The 18,770-nt window shown below is 38.2% G+C and overlaps 3 protein-coding genes across 4 annotated transcripts in view; 2 read left to right on the top strand and 1 right to left on the bottom strand.

Moving 5' to 3' along the window:
• The window catches only part of ap3d1 (adaptor related protein complex 3 subunit delta 1), a 33,640-nt gene extending 29,074 nt beyond the window's left edge, over positions 1-4,566 (top strand). For both annotated transcript variants that reach the window (XM_077226602.1, XM_077226601.1), the window contains 3 exons: positions 1,873-1,994; positions 2,083-2,162; positions 2,331-4,566. In XM_077226602.1, coding sequence (XP_077082717.1) covers positions 1,873-1,994; positions 2,083-2,162; positions 2,331-2,426 — 298 coding nt within the window. In that variant the 3' untranslated portion in view covers positions 2,427-4,566. The remainder of the gene's footprint in view (positions 1-1,872; positions 1,995-2,082; positions 2,163-2,330) is intronic.
• Positions 1-18,770, bottom strand: part of LOC143736071 (uncharacterized) — a 795,401-nt gene that overhangs the window by 17,474 nt on the left and 759,157 nt on the right. The window lies entirely within an intron of this gene.
• cdc34a (cell division cycle 34 homolog (S. cerevisiae) a) lies at positions 5,089-18,709 on the top strand. Its single transcript, XM_077226533.1, has 5 exons — positions 5,089-5,609; positions 15,828-15,914; positions 16,890-16,987; positions 17,163-17,297; positions 17,429-18,709. Exons 1-5 carry the CDS (start codon positions 5,424-5,426, stop codon positions 17,649-17,651), a joined length of 729 nt encoding a protein of 242 aa, XP_077082648.1. The 5' UTR covers positions 5,089-5,423; the 3' UTR covers positions 17,652-18,709.

The following is an 18,770-nucleotide window of genomic DNA, read 5'->3' as shown; positions in this document are numbered from 1 at the left end:
TTACTGTACATGAATTATGAACTTCTGATTGAGGCTGTGTGTGACCTCATAATTGAACTCATTTCCACAAATTGAACATAGAAAAAAAAATAGTATAACTAACAAAAATAAATAACAGTTTTTTTCCTTAGTCTTATAAGTGAAAGTGCAACCATAATCAAAGTACTCTCTCAGTATTCAAGTGCAAACCGACACCAAAACAGAGACCAGAGCTACAACTACACAGTCCAGAGATAGTTTTGATATTGGGAGATGGGCTATTGTATGCAGCCTAATTTGCACGCATCATGGAACTCACGTTGTGCTTTTATTTTCACATCCGTGATCGCCTGTATAGATGTATACTAGGGCTGGGTATTGTTAGGAATTTCACAATTCGATTCGTTTTCGATTCTTGAGGATTCGATTTTGATTAGATATTTATTAGCTTCGATATCGATTCAATAAGTAATTACACAAGTAATTAAGTACCTGAGTATATTTTTAAATAATGTGTGCAGTATTACCAATGTTTAAGAACAAATTGCCCCCCACAATGTTTCCTGTCATGGTTTATGTAGCAGAACAAACTGTACAATATTGTACATGTGTTGAATACAAACCACAACTGTAACAAACAGGTGCTTTATTAACACCTCTAAAGTGCATGTAACTGTAAGTAGTAGAAAGTATATTTCTTTCTTCCTATACATTCAAGTTATAAAAGAAATGTAAACAGAAGCACAAAATGTGCATACTCCTAAAAAAATGTGCTTTTCGTGAGGCACTACGTACGCGGTTTGGAGCTCGCGAGCTCTAGATTCCAGGAGATTTGAACTAATTTGCGGACACCAGGGAGCCGCTATCAATATGGGAGAGACTCCCGGAGACTTATTGTTGTTCTTATTATTTAGGGGGGCTTAGGAACATTTTGGGGTAGCTTCATCCCCCCTAAAATAGGCCACCAACTCCCTGGTTGGTGGTGCAGGCTTGAACGGAGTGCAGCTACTGTCCGTCATCTTGCTGTTTTGGTAAAGCGCGTCTTGTACACATAGACAGTAAAAGCTTGAACAACGCTGAACGCACTCACTAGAGTTCTGCCCACAGCGCCGCCACTGGCAGGCGGGCTGAATCGATTCATAGGATTTGATGAATCGATATTGAATTGAGAAACAAATAATTGCAATGCATTGATGAATCGATATTTTTACCCAGCCTTAATATATACACTCAGGAGCGGCAGTGCTGAGCGCGCATTCTAAAAGGCATTCATCAGCCTCTGAGGCTCTGTTGTGCAACGAATCCTCCACCATCGTACCCCGCCACCAGTGAACTGTGCAACTCGTGCTGGATGAGCAGAGCAGCCATTTACAATGATTTTTATTTTGATAAAAACAGCAAAGCGACAGTGGAGTAATGTGAGATCTCGTCACACCCCTATAATAGAGCATTATTTTTTATATTATTTATATTAGGGCTGTTAAAACTAAATAAAAGTAATCTTAACCTCCTTGCACTTTGAGCACTTCTGTATTTTTTTCACATTCGTCATGCGGTGGCTCTGAATTGTCAAATTCTTGTTACGGATGCGAAAAACGCAGGAAATCGAACCCGGTCCAAATTTTTTATGACGGCCGAAAGTTTTGGAGGCAGTGTGCAAACGTGATTGACACAACGTGAGGTCGTATTTATTTTTTTAACGTGCAAAAAATTCGGACTCTGTGTGCAAGGACCTAGTGTACTGGGCTGCGTTTCTCAAAAGCATCGTGCGCCTAAGTAGATCGTAGAGTAATTGCCACCAATGGTCTCTACGATCAACGCTCACGAAGCTTTTGAGAAACCTAGCCCTGAGTGATTTTATGTAGCTGACCGTTTGTGTCTTGTGTTTGTCAGCGACGCATACGCTAAGCTGCTGGAGTCGGGCGACCTGAAGGGCAGCTCTCTACGCCTAGAGGGGGTCAATATGCCCTTCCACCACCTGCTGGCCAGGATCTGCTTCCACCATCACTTCTCTGGTGCGCTGACTTCACAAAGAAGCATGCAGTGCGTTTGAAAATATGAAAACCCTTCAATCTTTTGTGCTCTTATTTCCTGTTTTCACAGTTGTGGAGAGGATTGACTCCTGCGCCTCCATGTACAGCAGGTCAATCCAGGGTCACCACGTCTGTTTGCTGGTCAAAACCGTGAGTCCGCCTCCGATGAATCCAAGGGATACAGATCCCAAGGAATTGAATCGTAATGATTCTGATTCCACCAAACAATTCTTTTAGTACTTTAAGATCAGCGCTAAAATAGCTTGATGCATCTGCTCCTTTGTTCATGCTAACCTCTCATTTCTATCTCTCTTCCAGTCCGATCAGACCGTCTCCATCGACGCCAAGTGCGACGAGCCATCGCTGCTGGGGAATGTGCTGGACGAAATCAAGCAGACCTTCTCGAAATGCTGATTGTGACCCCCTCATGGCCCAGTAACCCCCCTGAACCCCCACACGCTCAGAATCATATACCCTTGCTCTGAGACTCGTGTCCCTCCTCTGAACCTTTGTATTTATTGGAATCGGTCGTTCTCTGTTCTTCTTTTAAGACCGTCTCTTGCCTTTGTTTTCCCCTCCTCGACTGTGTCTGACCGCCGACGTGCATCTGATCTCACGCTTCATCCTGCATCCTTCGTCTCTCTGACGCTCTTTCCATTGTCTTAACGGTCCATGACTTTCATCTTGATTGAGAACTGGATTTCTTCATTGTCGATGCTTGAGTTGTGTGCTTTTTCTTTTTTTAAGTGTTTTGCGTTGTGTTGTTTGCCGAGTTTGTTTTCTGTCCTGAACTCCATCAGCGCCTTACTCTGCATTAAACATCAGCGTGTCTGTTCCCTACCAGGTTCATGTTGCTCTTTTTGAAGGCTAGCAGGACTGGTTTAAGATCCACATCTCACACTCGAACTGCCTCTGAGCACTAATGTCACTCCTAGCCTCACAAGTGCAGTTGTACGTTTCGCTAGGACTCATAGGTACACAGGGTTGCATTCTAGACCATGATACCATGTGATGGCCCACGACTATTTGAGTCCTAATGTTGACAGATAAATATACATCGCTAACTACAATAGCATGTAATTAACAAAACTGCACACTTACAAACCTTTGCTCAGGATAATGGCGGGTCATAAAAGTGGTGAAATGAACAATTTCATGTCTCTCAAATCCCTGTTCCGGTTAATGGTCTCCATCAGGATGAAATCTCCAAGTTGCTTGTTTACCATTTTGATTTGTGCTTCAGTTTGTGAAAAAACACACCAAAAATGCACTTCCTCAATGGAAGTCAATGGGCCAAGCGTACATGCTCGAACAATGGAAGTCTATAGAGCAACTATAACTGTACACTTGCCCCATTGTAAGAACGTGTATGTGTACGTGTACTTTGTTTTGTTGCGAACTGAAGTACGCTTTGAAATTATTCCCCGATAGCGCTAAACTTTAAAGGGTTTTAACCTCAAACATGCCATTTAACACATTGACAGTGTCTCATGTTTCTGGACAGTATTATATCAAAGTCATCCCTTGTTTCTAAAACTTCAGTATATAAGGGAGCCTGAAAACTTAAATGTGCACTTCCTGTCTATCACATCCATAAAATGCCTCTGTGGCTTTGACATCATCCGAACTCATACTTCTACATGTGTTCTTCAGCTCTTAGTACTGCCGTCTTGTACATTTGCACCCCCCCCCCCACACACACACACACTAATGAACTTGTACTGACTAATTCTGGCACATGCTGTAAGTAATTCCTGTGTTTAACTGTCTGATCCAGCACGCTGTAGCGCTCGGTTGTAAGGACGCAAGTAGTGGTTGTCTGCTCACGAGAGGTTATCCTGAGGGTACCTTGCAAGTGTTTTCCAGTGTAAGAGCCAGTTCATCAACAAGAAGTGACTTGAATAGAACGTTTCTGGAAAAACAACAGTTCTAGATGTTTCCAGGCCATGTAAAGACTGAATCGTCTGACGTGGATGAAAGCAACTTAACACATTGTCACATTGAAATGTATAACTTGCATGGGTAGGAATGTAAACTTTCGCCTACTTTTCTGGTTTTGACTAATACATGAACACTTGCATAGAAAATTCCCCCTATCATTCCTTGATTGTCGCAATTATTTTTTTAGTTTGTTTTTTTTTACGTAAAAGTTAGCTTCACCATATTACACCTTTTGATGGTAAAATGTATTTTTATTTGTTACGAGTACAGAAACTTCAAAAGATGTCTTGGAATTTTTTTAAAAATTGCAGTTTGCATTAAATTATAATAATATAATATTATATATCTCAATAGAGGGGGTTTGGGGGGATTTACAGGGCCCATATAGATACTTAGCTGTTAAATGTGATTCAAGTGAAGTGGCCCAGCTAATCTAATAAGGTTTTCCCTCTGGCAAGTTATAGTGCAGATATGGCTGGATTTGGCTTTTCATTCAATATACTCTAATTGCTCTTCGTTTGAAGGTACTGTCCAACTCCTTCATATGTATTTTCCGACTGTATGATGTAATATAATGTTTTAAGATGAATAAATGAGCTAAAAGAATGACCAATAATGTGCAAGCTACATTCTTGAGATGTCCACTGGGGAGTTTGAGAAGAATGCTTTAGTTTAATGTGTGTACCAATAAATTCATACATGTAGACCAAATGTTTGCCTCTGTTTGAACAACTACAGATGTTTACTGTTTCTAATTGTGTGTGAACAAGTTTTAATATTTAGCATCTGAACAACGTTCGACTACTTACACATGTAAGCATTAACACTAAGAGCAAATTAGCTTGCTGTTTGGTCTATGGGGCAGATAGATATAGATGGATGTTTCATATTTTTGTGCTATATTTCTAAAAGGCTGTCTAATGGAAGTTACATTGTGGCACATTACCTCGTACAGTGGGGGAATTAAAAAAAGTGTTTTGTTAATATTTTCCGTATTGATAATGTAGTATTATATTTAAGCTTTGTTAAACTATATTTCCTTCCGTTGTGTTTTACTCGTAGGGTTAAGCTACTCAGCATGCCCTCCATTGGTTGCAGGAGGATATTAGGAGGGACGTGTTCTACTGGTGGCACCGTGTCTCGCGTGACGCTGCTGGGGGAGGGAGCGAGACTCCTCGAACAAGCTGCCCCGCATTGCATGTTTGTTTACTAGCGGAACTCTTGATTAGTTTAACACGTTTAATTTCGACGGCAGGTGCTTAACGTGGGACTTCAAATGCCCGACGCCAAAAGCAAATCCGCTGGGGCTGGTACTCGCTAAGAGAAAATTGTCATCGAGTGATTTATCTCGCGTTTGTTCGCTCGCCTTCAGCTTGTACTGCCACTGACCTAGCGGCGCGTTTGTGAAACGGGCGAATCAAACTTGTTAGCGGGGTTTGTTTTGGATGCCTGATCGTTCGTTTTTGGAATATGGCTCAGCATAGACACCACCATGTTGCGAGTTCCCAAAAGGCTTTAATGCTGGAGCTAAAAAGTCTCCAGGACGAGCCTGTTGAAGGCTTTAAAATAACTTTAGTCGATGAGTCGGACTTGTACAACTGGGAAGTCGCGATTTTTGGACCCCCCAATACGCACTATGAGGGGGGGTACTTTAAGGTGAGTGGCGGCTGACTGTGTCTTATATTTTGTTAATTGATGAGTTTTATACATGTTGTAGTAATTGTTTTTCATGATGTATAAATGTCATTTTTGAGGGTGAGTGACTCTTTTATTACCATTGTATATATGAAATCTGATGTAAACGTTGTGGGTGTTTCTTTGCCCCATTATTTTTTTAAAGAAGTGACGTTCTGTTGTTCCAAACCTGTTTGAGTTACTTTCTTCCATGGGACGCTAAATGAAATGTATGAAAGAAATATGTGACTGATGCTGTAATTGTTATTCTGCCTGTGTGTCCTTTTGTGTTCCGCGGATTGAAGAACGATTTTGAACGACATGTGGGTGATAATAGAATTTTCATTTTCCGCTGTACTGTCACTTTAAAACAGCGGTTCGGCGTTCTACTTTTCTAAACGCCAGCGTTCCATTCGTCCAACATTTGCTCTTGTTCCTAGTGTTACTTTTTACAAACAGCTCTGGAACATTGACTGAACGTTGTAAAGATCTCTCAATGTGATTTATTTGGTTAAAGTTCAAAGTATAGGCTTATTTCAAAGATAATAAACCACAACAACGTTTCCTCAAGATGGACATTGACTCTTTTTTTCAGAGCCAACCTATCACCCAAAATGACACAATCTATTGCTTCATTTTTGGAGCCGTATCACTTAGTGTTGTTCTACATGTTGGACATTTTATGTCAACAGGAAACATCAGTCATATTTATTGCTTCATCTGTCAATAGCTTTAATGACACATGAGTTCATAAATGTAGTCAAATTATTTACGAATATAAAGCATTAACCTGAAATACTGTAACATATTAGATAGATATAGGCTACTCTGTAATGTAACTTATGCTAAATACCTTCTGCTATGTCCAAGCAAAGTCACTCTGGCAGACTACAACAATGGTGGAGTTATATTTAGCCTGGCTTCATAGCTATGGGCTTGCATGCTGGCCAACCATCCTCCACACACACACACATGCCTCCACATGCCATCAGCAAGTGGCCAACGACCGGCTGGGTACATTGGCTACAACCTGGTTTGAACCAGAAACAAATGTATTATGCCAGTTTAGTCTCCTTTTCATGTTGTCTAAACTTTAGTGACGGTTCATAGCTGTGAACATTCAGTTCAGTCAAACTCTTTGGTTCAGTCCTGTTGTTGTCCTGCATTGATGTGGAAAACGGTGTGTGTGTGTTGTCCTGGAGGAAGGAAGCAGGTCAGCCTGGGACTCTCTCAGAGTCTCTTCCAACAGGAAGAGATGAGTAACCATGACTTCCTGCACACTACTACCCCATCAGAAACAAGAAGGTTTCCCTTCTGCTTTTGTTTTTCTTTGTTGAAATTGACCTTTATTCTGTTTTTTGACATTATGATTCTTCAGAACAAAACTACATATTATATGTAGCTACGTATGTGGAAATCTAAAAACTAATGTCCATGTTGTGGTGCATAATTTCACTTGTAGCATTTAGACAGGAAGTATTTAACTAAACCTGTAGCTTTTATTTTTTGTTCTATATAATAGTTTGTATTTAGACAAAATGGTATAACATTTAAATATCTTCATTTATTTTCAGCCATAATGTGAGAATTATCAGCTTGTTTCAGAAGTTTAGGAGAAATGTGAAAATCTACCTATCACTCTGTTGTTCAATCTATTTATTTATTTGTCTGTCTCTGCTCTATGTATCTGTCTATCTTGCCTCTGTCTGTAACCTGTCTCTGTCTGTCTGTTTATTTATCTGTCTGTTTATTTATCTGTCTGTCGTTCTATCTATCTGTCTGTCTATCATCTACCTGTTCTATTTATCTTTGTCTGTCGTTCTATACTTCTGTCTATTTATCTTTCTTTCTGTCTATCTGTCTGTTGGTCTGTCGTTCTATTTATCATGTCTGTCTGTCTCGGCGACAACAGACACAAATGTAAAATAAATAGTTGTTTTTAAACCGATTTTCAGTCAAGTGCATTTCATTATTTTAACAAACTTGATGTATTACCATAGAATTTACCGTCACAGGTGTGTATTTTGTAGTCCATTTTTTTACAGCGGCTACAGACACTGCTCATCCATTCAGAATTGAATCGGAAAAATCCGTTAATAAGATTAGGCTAAATAAAGCCTTTTTTGAGTCTCTGACAAAAATTGAATGTTAATCGGAAGCTAAATCATTCCTGTAATATAAAATGACTAAAATGATCGTGTTCATCAGATTTTGGTCATGCGGTCCACACCTAACGTCACTCTGTATCTGTCTTCAATTTTTTCCAGCTAAGAGAGATTTGGCACAGTCATTAAGTTCTCATGAGTGGGATCCCTTTAAGCAGGCTTCAAGTTCTTACACGTGGCGCTTAGCTGACAGGTAGCAGGGCTGGCTCCTGAGCTCCAGTGAAGCATGCACACGCCCAGGCCCTTTGGCAGGTGATGTGAACTGGGCTTGACTCGAGTCATGTTACCCGCTCCCCTCGCCAGCATGACGGTGTGTCACAGAAATGAGAGTCTGATGCTCTAACTGTGCCTGTTCTGGCTTCATTTTGTGCCTGGAAGGTGTTTGGAGTGAGTCAGCCCATAATAACAACTCAATTTAACTCTTTCAAGATGTGTGCTGAATGGTCAGATGAGATTTGACTTAGTTTTACTCATGCTTATAGGGTCATTCCATGTCAAATCAACCAAATTTCGGAAACGTCCCCGGCTCAAATTTTAGATTTTGTTAATATTTTTTTCTGTATAAAGACAAACATAAATAAGGGTGAAAGCATAAATATTAAATGTATTTGATGTACAGTTACTGAGTAAAGCACTACTTTGTAGAGGGAGGTCAAAATGTAAATTTTTACCAGAGATTTGGAACCAAACTACTTTATTTTATTTTTTACACATTTTTTACACAGAGTGGTAAGTCTACTATAGTCAAATCTGTTGAATTTAGCAATCTTTGTTGCATTATAATCCAATGGTGACATTTCAAAAAAGGGGAAAAAGCACCTTTTTTCTCAAGTTTGCATGCCTGTAACTCAAGAAGTATTAAAGATATCATAATATCCTTTTATTTTCTGGTACTTAATAAACTTTATTTTTGGTGTTTTCATTTCAAAGGCCCTTGATGGTTCAATCCTAGAGATATGGAGATCTTAATGCGGCTCCAAGAGTAAATTGGTAAATTGTAAACCTGTTCAGTGGTCGAAAACCAAATGTGGCTCACGTTTTCATACAGCTGATGCTTTATTCTTTTAAAGAGATACATTTCTAGTTTCAACTTTTTTCTTAAGATATTTCTGTCAACACAATTGCATATAACATGCCTGTCTGGGTGCCATGACCATTGTTTTTCCAAAGTGTGCATGCCTGTAATTCTAAAAGTATTCAAGATATCTTAATATCCTTCTAGATCCTTATTCTTAATTAACATTTTTCTGTTGTTAATTTGTTAATTTTTTCCCCCTTTTCTTTTCATTTTCAAGGCCTTATATAGTTCAGTCCCATAGATATGGGGATCTCAATGCAGCTTCATGTTCAATTTGTTGTATTTTACCCATTTAAAAACCAGATGTGGTTCCCTTTGCGCTCAACTGATACTTATTGCATTTTTAAAGGGGAATGTCTGAAGAATAAATAATGTTGAAACTAGAAATGTATCTTGTTTCCCTTTATCGAAATAATTATATAGAACACATACCTCTCTGAGACATAAATGCCTTTCAAAAGGGTATTTATAAGAATTTATATTTGAATTAGTTTCAGTGATATTTGGAAGAAGGGATTTGTTCATTTTAACAGCTTCTGAAGCTTCCAAGTGTTCAAATACGCAATATCATTAACTACACGTTGCATTGACATCCCAATATCTCTGGGATTAAACCACATAGGGCTTTAAAATGGCGATTCTAAAAGAAAAGTTTATTCAGAATTAGAATCTATAAGGATATTAAGATATCTTTAATTTGTTTAGTTACATGCACGCCAACTTTGGGGAAAAAATATTTATGGCACTCAGACAAGTATATTCTATGTAATTGTTTATAGAAGAAAACAAGATACATTACCAGTTTCAACATTATTTGTTCAGATATTCCTCTTTAAAAGGAAAAAGTATCAGCTGTGATAAAAGGTGGGCGAAAATGACTTTAGAGAGATGGCAGCATCATTATTTTATTTTCACACATACATGGTTAGGTGTATTAGTAAATTCTATGGTAACACTTTAGGTTAATGGTCCTTTTTGAACATTATGTTGACTAAGTAACTTTGCAACTACATGTCAACTAACTCTCATTAGAGTATTAGTAGACTGTCTGTTTAAAATCTGCTAACACTTTATTGTGATGATCCTCAAAAGATATTCTACTGACTATAAGTAAATTTGCAACTATAGGTTAACTTATTCTAACTCTAGCAGTCTACTGACACTAATGAGAGTTAGTAGACATGTTGGTGCAAAGTTACTTAGTCAACAGAATGTGTTAAAGGGACCATTAAAATAAAGCGAAACCAATTCTATTGACTTAAGCAAACCTTGTTGCAATAGTGACATTTCAAAAATAGGGAAAAACTCCATTGTTTTCCCTAAATGTTTGCATGCCTGTAACTCAAGAAGCATTAAAGATATCTTAATATCCTTTTAGATTTTGTTTCTTAACTAACTTTGTTTTGATATCTTCATTCAAGGCTCTATATGGTTCAATCCCAGAGATATGGGGATTTTTGTGGCTACATGAGTAAATTGTACACCTTTTCAGTGGTTGAAAACCAAATGTGGGTCACTTTGCATACAGCTGATACTTTTTTCTGTTAAAGAGGAATGTCTGAGGAACAAATAATGTTACAACTTGCATTAAATATGCTTCTGAATATCAAACTGTGTAAACAGCTGATACTTTTTTCTGTTAAAGAGGAATGTCTGAGGAACAAATAATGTTACAACTTGCATTAAATATGCTTCTGAATATCAAACTGTGTAAAGTTCCTGGGGAAAAACTACAGAAAATGTGAGACGTAAAGCTAGAAATTATTTTTAAATCCACATTTGGTTTAAATGCTAAAATGTAATCATCTGAACAGTCAGGTTGGATTGGACTTGTTTTTGTTTTGTGCTCATTTTTACCCAAATCAATGAAGGTTTTTGTACAATCATATAGCTGTGGGAATTAAAAGAACAACTTCTTACCTATGACCATCAGGGATCGTCTAACACTTTTCCCTCAAGGACACCATTTTCCCGTCAGCTCTAATGTTTCAGTTGGGATGGAGGGAGGGAGATTATGCAATGGAGAATGAGGAAGAGTGATAGAGGTGTAGGAGAACAGGACTTTTTTTTTTCTCAAGGATAGCAGCAGTGACCTGGTTTATTTCCTCAACTAGCTCAATATCCATGGGATTCTCGTTTACTCAAATGGGATATTAGGAGAGAGATTTATATTTAGGTTACTCTAAGACAGGGAGTTTTCAAGCAAAAACGTATTTTTAATTCCAAGAGGCCCATAATGTCATTTGAATTTCACTTCAACCAAATATACGGATATGAGTGTATTGCAGAATGAGTTTCTCATGTAAACCAAATGCTGTATTTGGCTCGTTCACGAAGTTTAACATCTGTTGATTCAACCATTCCAAAAACAATGAGCTGTGACACATCGTATGACGCTCATCTTTCCAGTAGATATTCAGTTGTACAAACAATTAAGGAATCATATAATGCAAACGACCACTTCCTCTACATCGAATTTAGAATTTGGGAGATAAATTTAGAGATGTAACATATCAGGCCCCGTTTATACCTGGTATTAAGAAGCGTTTTTGTTGATCAGATCACAAGTGGATGACGTTTATTACAGGTGTAAACGGGGTCTAAATTGTTTTGCGCTTGTCCACTTTTGACCACTTTCAGAGGTAGTTGCAAACGCATTCGACCAGATTGCTTTCGTATTGTGAAAAAAAATCATCTGACCAATGTGTTCGAACAGCCAGAAAAGACCGTCTACTCTCCGCCCACTTGCCCTTATGCCTAAACATTGTGGGTAGCGAACTAGCCAGACAGGATCTCAACTTGGTCAGCTGAAGACCCAAGTTTGATTTGAAAACGAAAAACGTACCAAGCACAATGATCTGAAAATAACCCATACAGTAACATTTACCCGCACATAGACCCTCCCCTTGAAGAAATCAGGACAGAAGGGATTGAAAGTGGACAAGAGACGTGTTAAAACACCAGGTGTAAATGGGAATGTGTCTCCCTCATCTTGGCTACTTGTGATCCGATCGACCAAAACGTATATTAATACCAGGAGTAAACAGGGCCTCAGATGCATAGATGCATTGTGTTTTTTGTTGTTGTTGTGGTTGGGAGATTTTGCATAGAAATAATTAATATGGTTAACTGCGGTTACTGCGGACGCAGTTCACGATAATTTTTAAACGTCAAAAAACATTGTCGCTCTTTGCTTGAATTTGTGTGAGAACAGTCTCTCAGTTTCTTCTGACCTCATATTTTTAAATGCTTAAAGTTGCGCAACTCCTTGGTATTGGACTTGTTATGGCAGAGTGTATTTGTACACCCTCAAATTGCTTATCTTATGCTGTTGTTGACATTTTCTTTAGTTTGTTTATCTTTTTTTTATTTTATCTATGTCATACATCATCTTAATCCAACAAATTACAGAAGCTGACTAAGTGGTATTTCAACAACTAATTAAAAAACACTTAAATGTATGGAAAGATTTCCCTTGTAGGCCAAAAATTGTCAATCTTTAGTCAGCTAGTGTGACTTTCACTGATGGCTGATTAATCACATTTGCAGTAAATCTCAGCCTCTGAAAATTTTCTGGCAGCATCAGAAAGTTTGTCGCGCAGTTGTTCACTGAGCTTTAAACATGATGATTGCTACATCTCATTCTGAGCTATGATGTATATCACACAGTCTGAGACTGCTGATGTTGCAGAAGCAACAATCGTAAAAATCATACACAGCCTATTTATACTGGGCTTCAAGTACCGACTAGTACGTAAAAATCTGTAGTTTTGCACATCCCTGTGCCTTAAGTTTAAGTCCTCTCATCTAGTTGTTAGATAATGTAGCTAAAGAGAGACACTGCTGTCACAAGCTCTTGTGTCGGGTCATGTGCAGCGGCGAAGGACTCCTGTAAGCTGCCTCTGGCGAAACGTAATACCGTTACCTTCTTACACGGATCCCTACTTGAGGTTTAATAAGCTTGCTTGCTTGAAAGTTGCCCTGCGCTACTCTGGTTTCAGAAATCGAGTATCACTTGATACGTACAGGTGCCACTGTGTGTGTGTGTGTGTGTGTTTGGTTGCTGGCTCTCCCAACCCCCAGTCTCCCCTCCGAGAGCTGGCTCTTTGAAGCACACACCAGCTGACCGTGCTAAATCAGCAAATGTGTGTGTGTGTGGGGGTTGCGGAGTGGTCCGTTCGCATGTGTGCCCACTACCCTCTGTATTGTAAGGCACCAGGCTCGGGTTTCTACAGATTGTGAAGGATCTGTGTGTATAAAGGGTTTGTTTATGCTCGGATATACATGAATATGTATGTCATTGATCCAGTGTGTAATTGTATCGAAGTTTAGACCTTGGCGAACCTTTAATATGGTGCCTCCAACCACACAGTTGGAATGATAGTATACTAAGAGTACTTCTTCTAGGTAAGAAGTTCACAAAGATGAACCCCTGGTGGATCTACTTGTTTTTAAGATTGCTGCTCTACCTGTGAAAAGTGTACTTGTAGATGGTACAAAATCGTTTTGGTAATTCTGCCTGCTAACACCCACTTGATGCGTGCAGTAGTGCTCACGCTTTGAACTGTTGTGTAATTCTACAGCGCATTGAAATGCTTGGAGTCTTCCGTCGAGATTTTGGACTGATTATCAGCCTGGACCACAAATCAATTTAAATGCTGTTGGCTGCATTGCAGATGGTAGCTTAACTTGTAACAGAGTTTCAGCTAAATCAGATATTCTCAAATGGAAAACATATCAAAGGGTAGTGCTTGATTTTGAAAGGATGTGTGGTCTGGAGGATGAGATATTTTTGTAATATCAGGGTTCCTACAAGGTGCTTGAAGTACTTGAGTTTGACTTTTTGAAATTTAAGTCCTGGAAAACCCTTGAAAACAGCCATGTTTTCGAAGAGGTACTTGAAAAGTGCTTGAATTATTAAAAATAGGGATGCACCGATACCAAGCTCATGTACTCGTAAAAATGCCCCGATGCCAACAACCGATAGGCCCAGGCAGCGTGTGTATAGCTGTGGTGCGCGAGCTGATCAATTGAGCGCGCAGCGGCACAGACACGCGAGCTGGTCGAGCACATCCCTTTAAACAGACATCAGTGAAAGGTTTGTAATTCAGTCGGATGTCAATGGCGAAGAAAATAAAACGAGGCATCTAGCTTATTATTAACGTTAACTGACGAGAGAGAGCGCAGTTCTGTTGAATGCTCTTGATTGCTGATCGTTCACTCAGCGCGTGTTATTTGGATGAAAACTAAATCGTATATGTAGGCTAAGTAAAGTAAAACATGAACTGTTAGCTGATTTATGTATAACGAGTGATTCCCTATATTATTACTGGACTTTGCAGTCAAGAAGTTCCATGAACGCAAACATCAGCGCGCGCCCCGCAAACCGGCGTATCCACGCGAGAATACTGAATTAAATTCTTTCACGTCTTGCGCATGTATGGACGAATTCACACAAAATTATGTAAAAACGGCCATCTTGGCGAGTATCCTAGTAAACATAGTCCGTTATATCTTAAGTGAACGTAGCCATGTTCAAATGCGTCCGTGCGTTCGGTCTTAAAGGGGCAGTTTAACAAACCCACTGCTGTTTTAATGTTAATCAAACAATGGACAATACATTACTCACTGCTCTTGACTAAATAGGCTACCCTTTTCAACTTTACAAAAAGATCCATCTATATTTAATTTATTCAGTAATATGCAATTTTTTCACATTTGATTACTTTATTCAAATTTCTGTACCTTTTAGATCTTCCCGAAAAACTCTAAAAACACTGTTTATTTCATTTGTAGCCTTTCTTTGTTCTATTGTATTTATTTGTAAGTTGATTATTCGTTCTTATTTAGTTGCTGACTGCTTACCTTAATAATTTTTAAAATTCACAATTAATTAGGCTGGCAGTTTTTGTTGTAGTATCAAAATTGGATTAAATAATTGATATTTCACTGGTGTCTGAACATTTGTACCACTGACCCAATCCTCAGCACTGACCCATCCGGAGCTGTTCCAGTCTAAGTACGTGCTGTGCTATTCAATGAAAGATAAAATAGGATCAATAGAATGTACAGTAACAGAAGCTCATACAATGCATTTTAGCAGGCTTAATTAAGCATGAAAATAATTGAAAGAAATATATATTTGATGAACAATTTAAGCCAACTAATATGATTTATATTGTTTTGGTTTATCTACTAATACATTTAAAAATTAAAAATGCAGTAAATTCAGGGATCGGTTACGGTATCTCGTTCTGCAAAAAGTGGTATTGGTGCATCCCTGATTCAAAATATTATGATTTTTTTGTTGTTGTTGGAAAAAATACAATTATTTCACACTAAATCAACGCTGCAGCCCATCTGAGATATAGAGCTATCTCTCATGTCATGGCTATTAGCATGATATTAAGTATATGATAAGTATATAATACAACTTTCATTCTCAGGTCAGTCATATATATTAATGGGGGAAAAAATCAGTTTCAATATCCTTTCAATGGTTAAGGGGATTTCCCATGCCTGACAGCGCTGGTCAATGGATTGACATCTATGAAGTGAAACATAAGATACCATATATATTTAATTTGAGTAAAAAAATAATCAAGCTATTTGATAATCTTTATTAAAAAAAATAAAGATAATGTTTGATAAGTGCGAATGAAGTCCTTGAAATTCAAAAAAGTAGTGCTTGAAAAGTCCTTGAAAGTCCTGGAATTTCATTTGACAGAGTCTGTACGAACCCTGTAATATACCCAAGCAGTTTTTACCACTCAGCACATTGAATAGATCTTTAATGGGTCACGGAGGTGTATTTCGCTGTTAAATGACAAAGCTATACAGTACGCGTAGAGATTGGGTGTTGGTGTTATATTGCTCCATTGTCTTCCAACAATACGTGATGAGTTCACTCAATGTGCTATTAAATCCGTTCCCTAATAAATGTGTTATTTCTTCCAGGCACGCATCAAATTCCCCACTGACTACCCGTACTCGCCTCCTGCCTTCAGATTCCTCACCAAGATGTGGCATCCCAACATCTATGAGGTTATACTCCAACCCAATCAAACTACAGCCTGATCAGTGTTGGCTTTTGTTAGAACTTATATGAATCAATTCATTTTATTACACATGTAATACTTTTTATGAATGTTACCTTTTTATTTAAAATAAATGAATGTAGGAATTTACCTAATTTGACCATCCTTGCTTTTGCATCAGACTTTTGGCTTGTGCATTTATTTATTTATTTTTCTTAAAAATGGAACTGAATGTGATAAAACACTGATTCCACACTTGAAAATCTGGTATTTTAAATCTGATTAAATGTATATATCTTTAAGATTTATTTATTTTTAATGGAAAGATTAAAACAAAGACTGGTTAAAATGTAAACTATTTTTAGGTCACTAATCATATGAAGTTTATTTATATGGCACTTTATATAATAAAAATTGTTTCAAAGCTTTTCAATAAAATTAGTGTAGTATAATAATAATAATAAATGTAAATACATTTTTAATTCACTCAGTTTTAATGCTGGTAATTTAATTAATTTTAGAAATGAAGGGAAATTTCACTAATGAAATTTGACTTGTGGTTTTAAAACTTTTGAACTCCCAAAATTAAGAATATATATATATATATATATATATATACAAATTAAAAACCAAATTCAGTGATTTTATTAACTCTTTCCCTGCCATTGACAGAATTGTCCGGCTTTCCGTGTTTTACCCACATTCATGTTGATTAAAAAAAAAGAATGCCTTAAAGCTGGATTTAAATATTTGTTTATTTTAAAGCAGACGCTCTGTTCTGTCTTTTAATATATTGCATCCTCAGATATTCATACAAATAAATATTCTGGGGGCCATTCAATTGTGAAAATTATCAAAAACGCTGGTTCAACTTTTTATTTAAACCTCTGTTGGGGAAAGAGTTAACAAAAAAAAATCAATAGATCATGCACAATTACGTATTCAAACGTATTGACAGCCCCTTTATTTGACATCATTTCAGAATGGCGACGTATGTATTTCCATCCTGCACCCGCCAGTGGACGATCCCCAGAGTGGAGAACTGCCATCAGAGAGGTGGAACCCAACACAGAATGTGAGGTACAACATACTTCCTAATCAAAAGCCTGTCTGAATGTTACAGCAGGATATTTGACAGTTTCCCTTGTGATTGTTTAAACAAGGCCTCTTCCTCTCAGTTCACTTCTACAGTTTTGAGTTTAATAATTAAGCCAATTGGTTTCATTTAATCAGCTGATATCTGCTTCCCTTTCAGAACGATCTTATTGAGCGTTATCTCGCTTCTGAATGAACCCAACACCTTCTCGCCAGCCAACGTGGACGCCTCTGTCATGTACCGCAAATGGAGGGACAGTAAGGGGAAAGACCGTGAATATGCAGAGATCATCAGGTTCAAAAAAACCCTTTCACTCATTTGCGGTCATGCTTGGACATATTTGCATATTTACACGCATAATATACATAATTTGGGTTGTATTTTGAGGGTTGCACTCAACTGCATGTTTTGATCCTGGTTCACAGGAAGCAGGTTTTAGCCACCAAAGCCGAAGCAGAACGGGACGGGGTCAAAGTGCCCACCACACTGGCGGAATACTGCATCCGTACCCGTGCCCCACCTGCCGACGAGGGCACCACCTTATTCTACGATGACTACTACGATGATGAGGATTTAGATGACGATGATGAAGAGGAAGGTGAGGACTGTCGCTATGATGAAGATGACTCTGGGACGGAGGACTCTTGACGACCCGAGCTTTCCGAACTCTTCGCTTCTGGTTTCCATTTGGTTTTAAATCAAGGAAAAGGAATATTTTCTGTTTGAAGATCCTGAGGTCCCCAACGTCACAAAGGGCAAGAGGTCATTGATCCCGATGAACTGTTTTTGTACTTCTGTTCGAACGGCAACTAACAGTTGCGGTCGACTCTAAACCCAGACGCTTTGAGGGTTTGTTTTTTATTTTTTACATTTTGTTTTGTCTGTTTGTTTTTTTTGGAGGCAGGTTTGGTTCAACCAATCAGTGCGAAGCAGTCCAGCTCATGATTATTTGGTCCTTGATAAACAACTAACTTGCCTTTCAAAGGCTCCTGATCTCAGGTTTTCCATTTCTGTGATTTAACAGTATTGGTGTCTTGAGTGGGGGTGGGTGGGGGGGTGGGGGGGGGGGGGGGGGTATCCACATTCTCAGGGCTGCTTCTCTTTCTTACACCACAATGCTATATTGTGCTTCTGTAGCCAAGGACTGAACAAGCTTCTCCGATAAATGTTCTCCAGAAGAGGATTTCGGCAAGGCGTTTGATAAATTGATGCATCGCATAAAGTTCATTCTAAGCTTGGTTTCTTTTGGGACTTCAATATGTGTAATTTTACCCACAAACAAACCTGTCTTTATGTGTGTTTTTGTTTTCGATTTTACGGGGTTGCAAGGTAGTTTGAATCTTTTGAGTTTGATTCTGCGCTATATTTAGCTACTCTTTAACATTTGAGGATATTTTAGTTTTGTTATTCTGTATATCCTTATTCGTTTTAAAGCTTTGTGGTGACTTTATTTGGAACCTAAAATCCTCCTCAGGAAAACATTGGTGTGTTTGTGGCTCACCTTTTGACCCCAACAGACTCTCTAAACCCGCTCAGCTGATTTATATGCACAAAGGGGTATTTTAGGCCACTTTCCCTTGTTTGTACTTTTTTTCTTTTTGGTATGCTTTGTAAATCTATTTAAAGTCTGAATAAAGGTCTTTATTAGAATTGCTGTAATTCAAATATGTTGATGAATAAACAAATAATAAAATCCAATTACATAATGAATAGTAAATTATCTTTCTACACTGCAATGTATATTATTTTTATTTTATTTACATAAAA

This window comes from Siphateles boraxobius, unplaced genomic scaffold (genome assembly GCF_051911475.1).
Source record: "Siphateles boraxobius isolate OS27281-9 unplaced genomic scaffold, OSU_SipBor_1 13, whole genome shotgun sequence".
Lineage (NCBI taxonomy): Eukaryota > Metazoa > Chordata > Actinopteri > Cypriniformes > Leuciscidae > Siphateles > Siphateles boraxobius.
This window is presented reverse-complemented; position numbering and strand designations above follow the sequence as displayed.

Coding starts and splice junctions, on each gene's coding strand:
- cdc34a (XM_077226533.1), top strand. CDS start 5,424: ATGGCTCAGCATAGACACCACCATGTTGCGAGTTCCCAAAAGGCTTTA. Junction 15,915..16,889: donor GGCATCCCAACATCTATGAG/GTTATACTCCAA, acceptor ACATCATTTCAG/AATGGCGACGTATGTATTTC. Junction 16,988..17,162: donor AACCCAACACAGAATGTGAG/GTACAACATACT, acceptor CTTCCCTTTCAG/AACGATCTTATTGAGCGTTA.